The following is a 12,921-nucleotide window of genomic DNA, read 5'->3' on the forward strand; positions in this document are numbered from 1 at the left end:
ACTAAATGAAATGAAAGATTAAATGAAAAATGCCCACATGGGCACTAAGCACTTTGGTGAGTAGTTTGTAGCACTGCTGCTTTGCAGGCAAGAGTGTGTGAGTGGGTTTTTCTGTGCCACCAACGTGACATCTTTTAGAAGCATGAAATTTAAAGCAGAGAATGTAGAAAGTTCCAACAACAGCTTTTTTTATCTGGTTCTTCACATTTCTATGTGTGTAATATATAGATATCCATCTAAACTAGCAATTGTGAGGGTGCCCAGCATCCTAACAACTCAAAAATGCATCACATGTACAGAGAAGGCTGATACAAAATGTGAAAAGTTTTACATTTACTGTAGTATTTTCTTTAGCCATGAGTTGTAAACCCTTTAGAATGAAATAATTTCCTTCTGTGCCCAACAGAAGCTTTGTGACAGTTTTTTGGAGGTTTACTGTTCCAGCTTTCAGCTTACAAAGAATAGGCTGGCACTGCTAGAAATTCACTTCTCTTTAGCCTCTTAGAGGATTTAACTCTATAAAGCTCAGCTGAGGTAGTGACCAAAGCATTTCTGAATTGACAGCTGAGAGCACGTAAATAAATTATGCTGAAGCACTAATTAAATTATTAATTTGATAAAATGAAATTATGCTGAAACAGTAGGAAGACTTTATTTTTTGTGTACATAAACTCTACTTTTAAGGAGCAGGACATGAGTGTGTTTTAGAACAAAGTATTTCAAGAACAGGATTTCTAAATGCCGTGAAAACTAAGTCATCCCCCAACTTTGTGTCATGTAGCACATTTTAGGAACAGTAACTGTGTTATGTTGACCAGCAAAACCTTTTGTTCTTTTACCTGAAAAATCACTCAGCATGGAGCAGCCACCCAGTCAGCACAGTTTAGTTTGTGGAAAGCTGTTACTGTAGGACAAAGAAGATCTGGTGAAAACACAGCATTGGAGAAATTGCCTGTGTCAGGTTAATGTTAATTGCATCAATATATGAGATGGAAAGGGTGGTATTGATGGAGTGTGTATTCTAATGAGGTTGAAAGTTAACCAGAATTTAAACTGGGTCAGCAACATCTCAAAGGCAGCAATGAGGGTAACCCTGCAGGGCTCATTTCAGTCACGATGTGATGACGGCAGGTGCCTGCTGAGGGCAATGGAATCTCAGTCAAACCAGCTTAGAAAGTCAGAAAAAGTGCATTTGAGTCAGGCATGGCCAGCAGCTCAGTTCTGTGCTGTTCCCTGCCTGCTCCTTACTCATGGCTTCCTTTGCCTGCAGGAGAGGATCCAGAGACGCGGCGGCTGCGGACGGTGAAGAACATCGCTGACCTGCGGCAGAACCTGGAGGAAACCATGTCCAGCTTGCGGGGAACCCAGGTCACCCACAGGTAGGGGCACCTCTGGGCTCCCAACAAAATGGAAAATGGAGTCAGCATCCCTGGGTGTGTTTAAAAAGAGACTGGATGTGGCACTGGGTGCCAGGCTTTAGTCGAGGTGTTAGGACATGGGTTGGACTTGATCTTGGAGGTCTCTTCCATTCCAGTGATTCTGTGAATTCTGCTCCTACTTTACGTCTCTTACACCTGGGCTGCATCCTTAGAAAAATTATTAACACTGACAGTGAGAGATACTGATCTTGTAATTTTTGTCTTTAATGCACAGAATTTGAATAATGTTTGCTAGTTACTGAGATGTATGAAGAGGAATTGAAGTGATGGGATGGGGTGTGTATTGACTCAAAGGTCAAGAATAATCACTTCTTGTTAAATGTGTGAGGTGATGTTTGAATATAAGTTACAGTTTAAAATGTTTCTTTTTACTGTTGAGTAACTTCAGTGCATTACACCTCTCTCCCCGCTATGTGTAATATTTTGTTTAAATAAGAGGTGAACTGTGCTTGACCCATATTATCAAGTGCATAACTTAAATTCCTGACCAAACTTTAGGCAAACTAACAATATTAGAAGAATTTGTCATCCCCTGAATGTAACTGCTTTTTATTTTTGTAAAGCAGCATTTGGAAATCTTCAGCAATATTTAAAATATGCTGAAAATAAACAAAGATTGCTATTACATTTAAACATTATGTGAGTTAGATCTCTGCAGTGTTGAACAGGACATTTTGGAGAATAAGCTTTGTTTTTTTTATGTTTGGCCCATGATGAGGTCGGGGTCCTACCTAATGCTTGGTGCCTTATGTACCCCAGCCCTACATGAGTTTATTGGGGGAACACTTTGTGTTTTGTCCTTGTGTCTGAAACTGAAGCAGAGCTTGCAAAGATGAACTCCCAAAGCTGTTTTTTTTTTTTGCAAATGTCAATAATGTGACAGCTCTCCATGGTTTAATTGCTTTAACCAGAGAATACAGAGGTTTTTTGCTTATATGTAACATCGGGAATGGTACAATGCTGTTTATTTTGACTAATATCCACAATAAGTAAAAAAAAGTGGCACTTAGTTGAGCAGGAAAGGAAAAGAGGTGCTCGTGTGGGTAAGAGAAGTTGCAGCTATGGATTAGCCTCAAATAAATTCACTACAATTCAGTTATGAGTATTTAGGGTGTAGTCTTGCAATCTGTACACATCACCTGAAAACTCATGGTGTAGTCCCATTTTTAGGGTTTCATATATAAATATTAACAATATTTAAAAATATATATATAACTCATGAATATATGAGTCATTTATTGTTTTTTCTGGTTTTGGTTTGAACATCTTCAAAGCAGTTCATATTTCACTATTGATTTGTTATTATACAAAATATATCCTGAAGAAAAAAAATTGGACCTTTCTTCTTACTTTTTTCATTTGCTCCTCTTCATCTTGAAGAAATAGCTTCCATTTGGTGCTGGACACATCTCCAGAGTTAAAATTATCATGAATGCAGACAATAAAAGGAAATATATCAGAAAAATAGAACTTCAGCAGGTTTTCCTTTAGCAGCTTATTGGTCTCTTGCCTGGACTGGCAAAACCATAGTGTAATGAAGTTGTGTGCTTGAAGATGAGAAAGTTACACTTTGAAACCGTGGATAATCCATTAAAAAGTCCTGCTTAAGTCTTTTGACATGTATGTGTCAGAGCACCTGGTTGCCTGGGTGCAAGAGTCTCTTTAGGATCATTGGGGAGAGACCTGAAAAGTGAAAAGAAAGGATCTCCCCCAGTGCTGCAGCAGTCAATTTTTGGTGCTGTTACATACAGCCAGTAACTTGGTGAGTGTTCAGGGCCTTGGAAGCACCTGAAATCTCACACAGCATTCCATGTAAGAGCCACATTTGATCCAGTGCATCTGAGGCCTTGGGGTTGCTACCTGGAACAAACACTTGACAAGATTAAGGGAAAAAAGTGGGTATTTATTAAAGGCCTTCAAACCCCTTGGGCAGTCAGAAGCCTTCCAGAGGCTACACCCAAGATGGACGATGGCCACGAGTTTTTCAGACAGTGATAAGTTTGGTCCATTTACATATTGGCAGATAATTCTCCAATTGCAGCTTCAGGTAATGAAGTCATATTCCCCCAGTTTGCTCCCCTCAATTCACCTTTGTTTATACTTTTCGGGGCCTGAGGCAGTGAGGTGTCTTTGAATTTTGGGTCTAGAAGGATCTTTTTGTCTACCAGAGAGACACCTTTGGCTAGCTGGATGCTGCAGCTGGGCGCTTGGAGGCAAGTCCAGGCATGCAGGAGCTCAGGTTTACCTCAGGGGAGAAGCCTAAAGGTGATGGTGAAGGAAAGGAGTTGGTTCTGCTGGAGGGTTTGGGTCCAGAGCTTTGTTCCTGGCCCACAGGCCTCTGAATCCTGTAACAGCTCTAAGAGAACCTCTCAAACCGAACCGTGTGGTTGCTGTTCCTTTGAACCCCGGGGAGAGGGGGAGGGAAGGGGTAGGGATCCCACCAACCAGGTAAGAGAGTGGAAGTCTCAAGGGACAAATGACACCTGAATGGCCCAATGTCCCCCAGGGGTGGACGGCATCTCTTGAACTCTGCCAATCACTGACAGCACTCAGCAGGGGCCAAGGGAGGGGGAGGGAGAGGTGATTGGCACACCTGGGCAAGTCTACAGGGAGAAACCTGAGGTATCTGAGACAAACCATGACATCACACCGCAACATCTCCCCCTTGTTTTGTTTAAAATGAAGAGCACTGAGTTTGGGGCACAGAATGCTTGCCGAACCACAGTTGGTAAATTGGTTCCTCCTTTTCAGGAGGGTCGGTGTTTTGCACTGAGGCATCCATGTCACCCATTGGAGCACTAAGGGCTTCCAAATGGTAGACTTGAGGAGGGGAAGATGAGCTTGAAGTTAGCTTGTAAACCATGTGCTTGATTAGTCCAAAAACAATGCTAACAACTACAATACCAATAACTAGAATAAACAATACTAAAATTAGACCAAAATGTGAAGTCAGCCAGCTAACTTTATATGGAGTTTAGAGTTATGTGCTAAAGCAGTACAGGATTGGAAACCTATAAAAGCTAAGGGGTTTTATCCACGTCTCTCCCTTCAAGCACCTTGGAGACCACGTTTGACACCAACGTCACCACCGAGATCAGTGGCCGCAGCATCCTCAGCCTGACGGGGCGGCCGACGCCGCTGTCCTGGCGGCTGGGCCAGTCCAGCCCGCGGCTGCAGGCGGGCGACGCGCCGTCCACGGGCAGCGGCTACGCACCCTCCCCAGGCAGCGCCTACCTGCCCTCCCCGGGCAGCGCCTACCCGCCGCGGGGCAGCGCCGGCCGCTTCGTCAGCGCCGAGCCGGGCGCCGCGCGCTACCTGTACCCGGCGCCGCTGCGGCGGCAGCTGGCCACGCGCGGCAGCGGCCTCTGCCACGTGGACATCGCCGACAAGGCCGGCGACGACATCGACCTCGAGGGCATCGCCATGGACGCCACCGGCTACATGAGCGACGGCGACGTGCTGGGCAAGAACATCAGGGCTGACGACATCACCAGCGGGTGAGTTCGAACTTCTCGTGACTCTTTGTCGCTGTTGTGTGCTCCGAAAAATCCCTTCGCCGGCGTTTCTTCTCCTGGGAAAATGAGAAGCCTCAGAGAAAATATTATCTCATAATATCAACGAAATGAGATAATATATATATAATATAATATTAAAATTTGCTTAATATTATATATTAATATAATCTCCTTTGCTTAATATTACAAAATAATATTATCTATTATATCTATAGATATATAATAGATATATCTATATGTACTATATAACATTATCTATAAAATTTGCTTAATATTATATTGTTGTATTGCCAAGGATTACTGCATTATGTAATAATATTATCTCATTTGCTTCTCCCGGGAAGATGAGAAGCCTTAAAGAAAATATTATCTCATAATATGTTTTATCATATTATCTAATTTGCTTAACATTATATAATAATATTATCTATTATATCTATAGATGTATAATAGATGTATCTATATCTATCATATTATAATATCTCATTTGGTTAATAGTATATAATATTAAAATTTGCTTAATATAATATAACAATATTATCTATTAGATCTATAGATATATAATAGATAGATCTATATTATATAATCATATTATCTATAAAATTTGCTTAATATTACATGTTATCTAATTTTCTTAACATTGTATAATATCATCTATTAGATCTATAGATATATAATAGATGTATCTATATCTATTATATTATCTCATTTACTTAATATTATATAATATCTATTATATCTATAGATAGAATTAATATATCTATAGATATTATATAATAGTATTATCTGTAAAATTTGCTTAATATTATATGATAATTTTATCTCATTTGCATCTCCTGGGAAGATGAGACACCTTAGGGAAAATATTATCTCATAATATACGATAATATTATTTCATTTGGTTAATATTATATAATACTAAAATTTGCTTAATATTATATAATAATATTCTCTCATTTGCTTCTTCTGTGTTTGCTGCTTTGAATGTGGTCTGGAGATCGTTTACCAACAGGTGCATGTTTGATTGGTTCCATGTGAATTGTTTTTACTCAATGACCAATCACCATCAGCTTTGTCGGGTCTCTGAGGAGTCAGTCATGAGTTTTTCATTATCATTCTTGTTAAGCCTTCTGTCTGTATCCTTCTCTCTTTCTTTAGTATAGTTTTAGTACAGATTTCTTTAATAGAAGTACATAAAATTAATCAGCCTTCTGAGAACATGGAGTCAGATTCTCATCTCTCACCTTGTCCTGGGGATCTCAGCAAACTCAACAACTCTTCCATTCTGTTTATAGCCCTGTATTTCCGTGATTATTTCAAGAAATGAAAGCCAACACCAAAGATGTTCTACTAGTTTTAACAGGTCTTTGGAAAGACAACCCGTTAGCACAGAGGGGTTTGAACAAAATTCAAGTTTTTAAGCCCATATTAAGAAAGTATTCCTAGATGTGAAGATATTCAGGCATGTGATTAAACGTTTTCCAGAGTCAAGACTCACAGAGGTTGCAACATTGATTCGTGCCCACGAGATGGAGGGAGTGAGGCACGTTTTGTACTTAGCTGAACTCTTTTGCTGCCTCAACTCTGACAGGCTATTTTGCTGGAAGGAAATGAGTTTGCATCTCGGTGCTGGGTAAAATGGTAGCAAAGCAAGAAAACATTTAAAGAACAAGTCAGTGTGCAGAAATATGAAGTGACAGACAATTATCAACAAGGTTTTACATCAATATTTTATCTCTGCCTTGAGTGGAAAAAGCATTTGTTCTTTGCTCCAGAGTCAGTTTTCAATTAGTCTATTTGCAGTTCCTACTATAAAAGTAATTTTTTCTTAGCTCAAGTACATTAGCATTGGACTGATGTTAAAAATTATCTTTGGGATTTAAATGGTTTGGTGTTTTGTTTGTTTTTTCTTGTTTGGTTTGGTGGGGTTTTTTTGTTTGTTTCTTTGTTTCTGTGGGGTTTGTTTTTGGGTTGGTTTGTTTGTTTGTTTGTTGGTTTGGTTTAGGTTTTTTTTGGTGCTGCTGGTTTTTTTTGGTCTGACCATCTTGCATCTTTTGCTTTTTTGTAATTTGTTTTTATTAGTGACATTTCTAGTGCTGTTTGCTTTTTTAAAAGACATAATGTCACTTACTGGAATCCAGCTGCTGCTTTGTGATTAACTTAACCAGTTCAGTTACACCATCTGGAAGCCTCCATTAATTCTGCCTGTTATGAATATTTGGATATTTTCACACTTTTTGAGAAGTCCAACACCTTCTTTATATGCTTCATTAGGGAAGCATATAGTAAAGTAGCTGATGCAAAAATCAGTGTGAAATTCTGTTTCAGATAAAACACCAGTAGCTCTTGCTGCATTAATAATGCATCAAATCTCTAAAGCACCTTGTGTGTTTTCTCATATACATCAACTTACACCTGGATTTTGTAATGTTTTTTGTAGGAACAGTTACTGCTTTTCCTCTGGACTATGAATTCTATTTAAATTTGTGGCTGTAGTTTTGGTCTGGAAGCGAGGAAAGCACATTCTAAGTAGCACTGTGGTTTCCATAAAACACCTTGAGTGGTAGTTGAGAATTATCCCTGGCAGAACTGTGTCAGCTCAGACTTCTGCTGCTCAGAGAGGAGCCCTACTCTTTGCAGACCTTTACTTAGTGTATAAAATTCAGATTCCAGGTTGAGGAAAAGGAAAGAAATCGAAAAGCTGTCAAATTTATGAATGATTTAGGCAGAGAAATCTGTACCTTTGCTCATCTCTGTGTATCATTTCCTTTTCTATGTCTGGTCATCCTGCAGGGTAAATATTGGGAGTCTCCATAGTCTGAAAGTACAAGAGTGGTGTTCAGATTCTGGGCAAGAAAATGCTTTTGCCAGTTGGTACCTCTGTCACCAAAACAGTGAGTTATATACCCAGAATGATTAACATAGCCCAAGAGTCATACACTCTGCCCTACCTCACTCCTGGCCTTCAGTGCTGGGGTATCTTTAACTGAGTATCTGACTCTTTTTCCCCACTAGTTTTTAAAGGAGTGAGATACTTTTCACTTTTTACTCATGTAGTATCTACATACTGATAAGTGAGATCTCAATTTAAGGTTCTTAGGACAAGAAGTGCGTACAAGTAAGTTTTTCTTTTCCACATCTTTTGCCTTTAGCTACAGGAGTCTGTTTTGCTAAATAGTGTGAGTTGATTTGTCAATTCATATAGCACTGTTGGAGTCATTGACTAATTTCCAATTGGTATTGTAGGTAAATCCATTGTTGGAAAGATGCAGCTCCATTTCCAGGTTGTAGACAGGGTTTGGAGATGGGCAGTTTGGGGTTCCTTACTTGCTGCACTCGTGGGCATTTGGAGGAAGCCTTGCTGCAAGCAGCCCCACAAGCCTGGGGTTGCAGTCTGTGGAGGGTAATCATGTGAGAAGGGAATATTGCAGTTTTAAATTGCAATAACAGCATTCCAATATTAATGGAGAAGAATAAAAAACAAGGTTGTTACCTTTGGTGACCCCTAATGACACTGGGTTGCCATCTCTAGCGTGAGCAGATGTTTGGTAGCCTCTTCTGTAAGTTATGTTCCCCAATGTGTGTTTAATTCAAATAGTAAGAAAAAATAGGATGGCGTTGTGTTTTTGTGGGAGAGGAGTAATAAACTGCTTAGAAATCAGAGAGGTTGCTTGTAGGGAAAGTATCCGTGTGACTTGCTGCAGAGCAAATCACCAAGATCAATGGTAGGGCAAACAGGCTCAACATTTCCAGAAGCCCAGCTACACTCTGTGCAGAGCAGCACAAGAGGGTATTTAGAGCATGAATAGCTCTTTATTAGCTGCTATGTGTTTCACTTTGTCATTTTTCAGAGTTGCTACAATCCCGGAGTCTGAAAACCTTGGATCTGTGTTTTCATTGGCAAACTGATAGGGAAGGAAGCCAAAATATTTGTTACAGCCAAAATAAATCCAATAGCCAAGAAAAACTAGTTTAGCCCTGTGATCCTGGTGCTTTCTCTGAAATTTACTGGGTCATGGGAAGCTTCATTTGGCCTCCCTTAATGAGTCTGCTCAAGCAGAGCTCTGGCAGACACCAAGATTGCTTTCTTAGGGTTAAGGAAGAGAATCTTTGCCAAAGGGACAGAGGACAGCTCTTAAACTAAGCAAGTCTCCAGGGGGTGGATCAAAGGTAAGGAGTTGCCTTTTTGCAGGGTCTAAAACATAACCCAGTGATGAAGCAACAGGAGCAGGATTTGTGTGAGCTGGGGAGCGAGCCTGCAGCCCGCTCCTTTTGGTGGCTGGCTAAGCTGGAGGCTCAGAGCCTCATTGGAAGGTGGCACCTCAGAGCCCAGAATTGCCTCCCCTCTCACCCCAAAGATTGTCCCAGGTGGAGGACATTAATTCTCATGGACTTTTTTGCATTTGTTCAGAAGGTTTTTGTCCACTTCAGTCTCCCTCTGGCTACTAACATACATATTCCTACCTTTTTTTTTTTGGTCTCCTTAGCCGCAGTTTTCTCTAATGAGATGTAGAGTTAATTTCCTTTATATCTCTTACTGGAATGCAGCAACAGGGCTGTTGATCCAAAAAAAGAGCCTTTTGTAATTATTTTCTTTTCATTTGATTAATGCTCTGTCCCTGTTTTCATCACCTGAAGTGTGCAGCTTTCTATGCAGAATTAACAGCATGGATATACTGATTAGTGCTGGTCACAAGTTTTCTCAGGAAATGGCTTTGGGTCTGCAAACACGCCTTTGCCAAAATAATTTTTTGCAGAAGCATGGCTGTTCCAGCTGTGTTCTAACAATGGCCAGGGCACTGTGCTAAAATTCTCCACCTCCTGTGGGTGCAGTGGTTATTGTTGGGGGATACATTTTACTATTTTATTAATCTTCCCATATTTGATGATTTGGTGGTGATATATTCCCATCCCACATCTGTTTCCATAACCTCTTAATGTGTTTGCATGCACAATCCTCATAGAGTTATGATTGCTTCTTGTTTATTCAAACCTTTATGCTCCCTGGAGATTGTTTTACAAGCACTGGGAGCAGTTGGATTTGGAACATGCATGAAGGATGCTAAAAGGGAGACCAGGCCACTTTGGGCTGGGGACTCAGACTCTGCCCCTGCTTCTGCTCAGGTCTCAAACTCATCCAGAAACACTGTGCCCTTCATGGACCACAACCATCATTGAAGAAGAGTTCTGAAGTAGGCTTACATTTAGGAGTTACATCTGTTGGGAGGCATAAAAGAGCTGAAGTTGAGGACTGATTTCACAGAATGTTCAAGTGTAGTTGGTATTTGTAGGATTCTTGCAGCTGTTCCGTGGTTTTGTCATATTTAAAAGTCAGACAGTGACGCATTTTCTTTAGATGTCAGGGTCACAGGTGGTATAACAGACCTCCCTTGGGCTGAGTTTTCACAGGAGGAGGAGGCCTCTGCAATTTGCTGCTAATGAGAGTTTGTTGTTGGTAACAGCAAGTGAGGGAAACCCTTTCCTTCTAAGCTGTCTGCAGCAGGAGTGGTTCCCGCTCCAGGTAACTTGTGGCTGGCTGGAAATCAGGGGTGCCTGATCTAATCTTGGTCTGAGTGAGAATTTGGGTGCCCTGTGCATTGGTTCAAGGTTCCTCTATCTCTAGGCTTTTCTGACCTATCTCTTTCCATAGTTATTACCACTGTATTTTTTCTGTACACTTTGGGTTACTGTGTATTAGTCATTTACTGGACACTGCTCTTTAAATGATATGGTTTTAGTGATAAGCTTTCCTCTAAATGCAGTGGATGAGTGAAACTGCATTCCTTTTATGGCTCTAGCACTTCAACATGTCTAAGACTCATTAGGAGGTTTATGTTATTTTTCTTCTGTGTTTGAGCAGAGTGTTTATTTGAACTGCCTTTCATCTTGCTAGGGCTGGCTATTGCTACATTGTGATCTTTTCAACATTGCAGAATTGTATCTGTATATGGTAAAAGGATAATTAACAGCAATAATGAAGGGGTCAGGCAAGCAAACTCAAAAGTTTGACTTTCATGAAAAGGAATAAGGAAACATTAACTTCTGACTTTATAGCAAACAAGGTTGCAACTGAGTTTAGATTTAAAGTCAGAGATTACCTGGTGCTGTAAAAATGAAAAGAAAAAAATTCTGGCAGATGTTTAAATAAAGATAGTATTCTTATTCCAAGAACTATACTTGCAGTTCTTTTCAGGCGATAGGAGTATGATATTGCACAAGCATATTCAATTTTTTTACTTTTCTATAGTGTTTTAAGTATTCTTAAATATTGCACTCATTTCAGGAATAGTTCTTGTGTCAGCTTCATCAATAGGACAGCGTTTATCATTTATCTGAAGTGATATTTCAGATCACACACTCTCACAGAACCTTTCTTGCAGCATGATTCAGCATAGGAAGACAACATAGTTATATGAGTTATAACCTTATACATCAGCTTTTTTTTTCCCCAGTATATATTTGGTCATATGTAGTGTTAATCAAGAGAGTGAATGCAATAGCTGTGGTTTTTTATTTTTGTTTACTTCTACACACTGACCTACTGTTAACAATTACCAAAATACCATTCAATAGCAGTTATCCCGTTTTGGGCTTTCTTCTGTAAGAAACACCTCAGCAGTGTTTGAACTGCTGCATCAGTGCCAGCAGGTTGTTGTAATTTGAGTGAAGGGACAGCTTCTAAGGGACAAAATAAGGTCCCAGTCCGGGGCTAGCCAGTAGAGGGGGATGCAGTCATTCACACTGTGTTGATGTGGATGACTGCAGGGAAAGAGTGGGCAGGAGGGAGTAATCCAAAATCTCTGTGGAGTTACTCTTGCTCTGCTGTTGACACTACTGAGAACCTCTAGAGAAGCTGCACCCCCTCCTTAAATCCTGTTTGGTCACTGGTCTTTCCTCTCCTGAATTGAAGAGGGTGGTGAAAAATGGATCACTTATTCTATAGCTTAGTTCTGTGATTTTCAATTGAAATGGACTCTGAGAAAGAATTTGGGCATTGAAATTAAAATTGGCACGGGCAAAGCCCCATTGAACAACTGCCTGGTTCTGGTGGGCCTTCAGCTGCTTGGTGGGTGTGAGTTTCCACCTGTGTTTCCCTGGGGTGCAGAGTGGCATTTGCACACCTGAAAGGATTTGACCTCTTGTCTTGTTTTCCAGTCTTACTCCAGCCCAGTCTGTCTGGGCTGATTAGATTTTAAAAGGAGTTTTAAAAGCCGTGGTGGAGCAGGCCTCCTCCTTGAGGTGAAGGTGAATTTGTGGTGAAGGTGCCCTTGGCTGACAGATGGAGTGAGTGTTGGAAAGAGGATCATGCACTGGAGAGACTCTCCTCTGGAGCAGGAATGGCTGCAGCCATATGAGAGACACTTCCTTGCAGTCCAATATTGACAGCTTCTCTTTGACTATGGATATCTAAGACTGCTCATTCCACACAAAACTGGTTTCTTCAAAAGCTCTGTCAGAAGCTGTTGTTCTGACAGAGGATGGATGTGGAGGAGCAGCAGCCACCCAACTCCCTCATAGGCTGCACTGTCCTTGGAATTCCTTGCCTGCAGACTGCATGAAGCTAAGAAGACATAGGAAAAAAAAATAGCCTTGGACAGTGGTGCCCAAAAATTGTTATTTGATGGCTGCTGAAGGACATATGTGCCAGGCAGCTTTAATATAACTCCAGACAGAAGAGTATTGATTTCAGAGAAGCCACTTATTTCTGCAGATTCTCTTTTTTTTTTTTCTTCATGGAAAAAGCTCTGAGCATTAAGTAGGTAATGAGATGAACTTGTTTTGCTTCTAGACTGAATAAGCAGCACCAAATCACCATCAGTGATTTACACGTGAGAGGTTTCTCTAAATAAACTATGAAACTAATATATACTGATTAAGTTTTGCATATTCTCATTTTTCCTGTCTTACCTGTTGGTGGAACAGGTATCTCCTCCTTTCCAGCAGTGATTAGGATTTTTGAGTCTGCA

The 12,921-nt window shown here is 40.5% G+C and overlaps 1 protein-coding gene across 6 annotated transcripts in view; it reads left to right on the forward strand.

The window, feature by feature from the left end:
• Nucleotides 1–12,921, forward strand: part of NAV2 (neuron navigator 2) — a 386,104-nt gene that overhangs the window by 281,669 nt on the left and 91,514 nt on the right. For all 6 annotated transcript variants that reach the window (XM_077179507.1, XM_077179509.1, XM_077179504.1 and 3 more), the window contains 2 exons: nucleotides 1,271–1,379; nucleotides 4,493–4,936. In XM_077179507.1, coding sequence (XP_077035622.1) covers nucleotides 1,271–1,379; nucleotides 4,493–4,936 — 553 coding nt within the window. The remainder of the gene's footprint in view (nucleotides 1–1,270; nucleotides 1,380–4,492; nucleotides 4,937–12,921) is intronic.

Source organism: Agelaius phoeniceus, chromosome 6 (genome assembly GCF_051311805.1).
Source record: "Agelaius phoeniceus isolate bAgePho1 chromosome 6, bAgePho1.hap1, whole genome shotgun sequence".
In the NCBI taxonomy this organism is placed as follows: Eukaryota; Metazoa; Chordata; class Aves; order Passeriformes; family Icteridae; genus Agelaius; species Agelaius phoeniceus.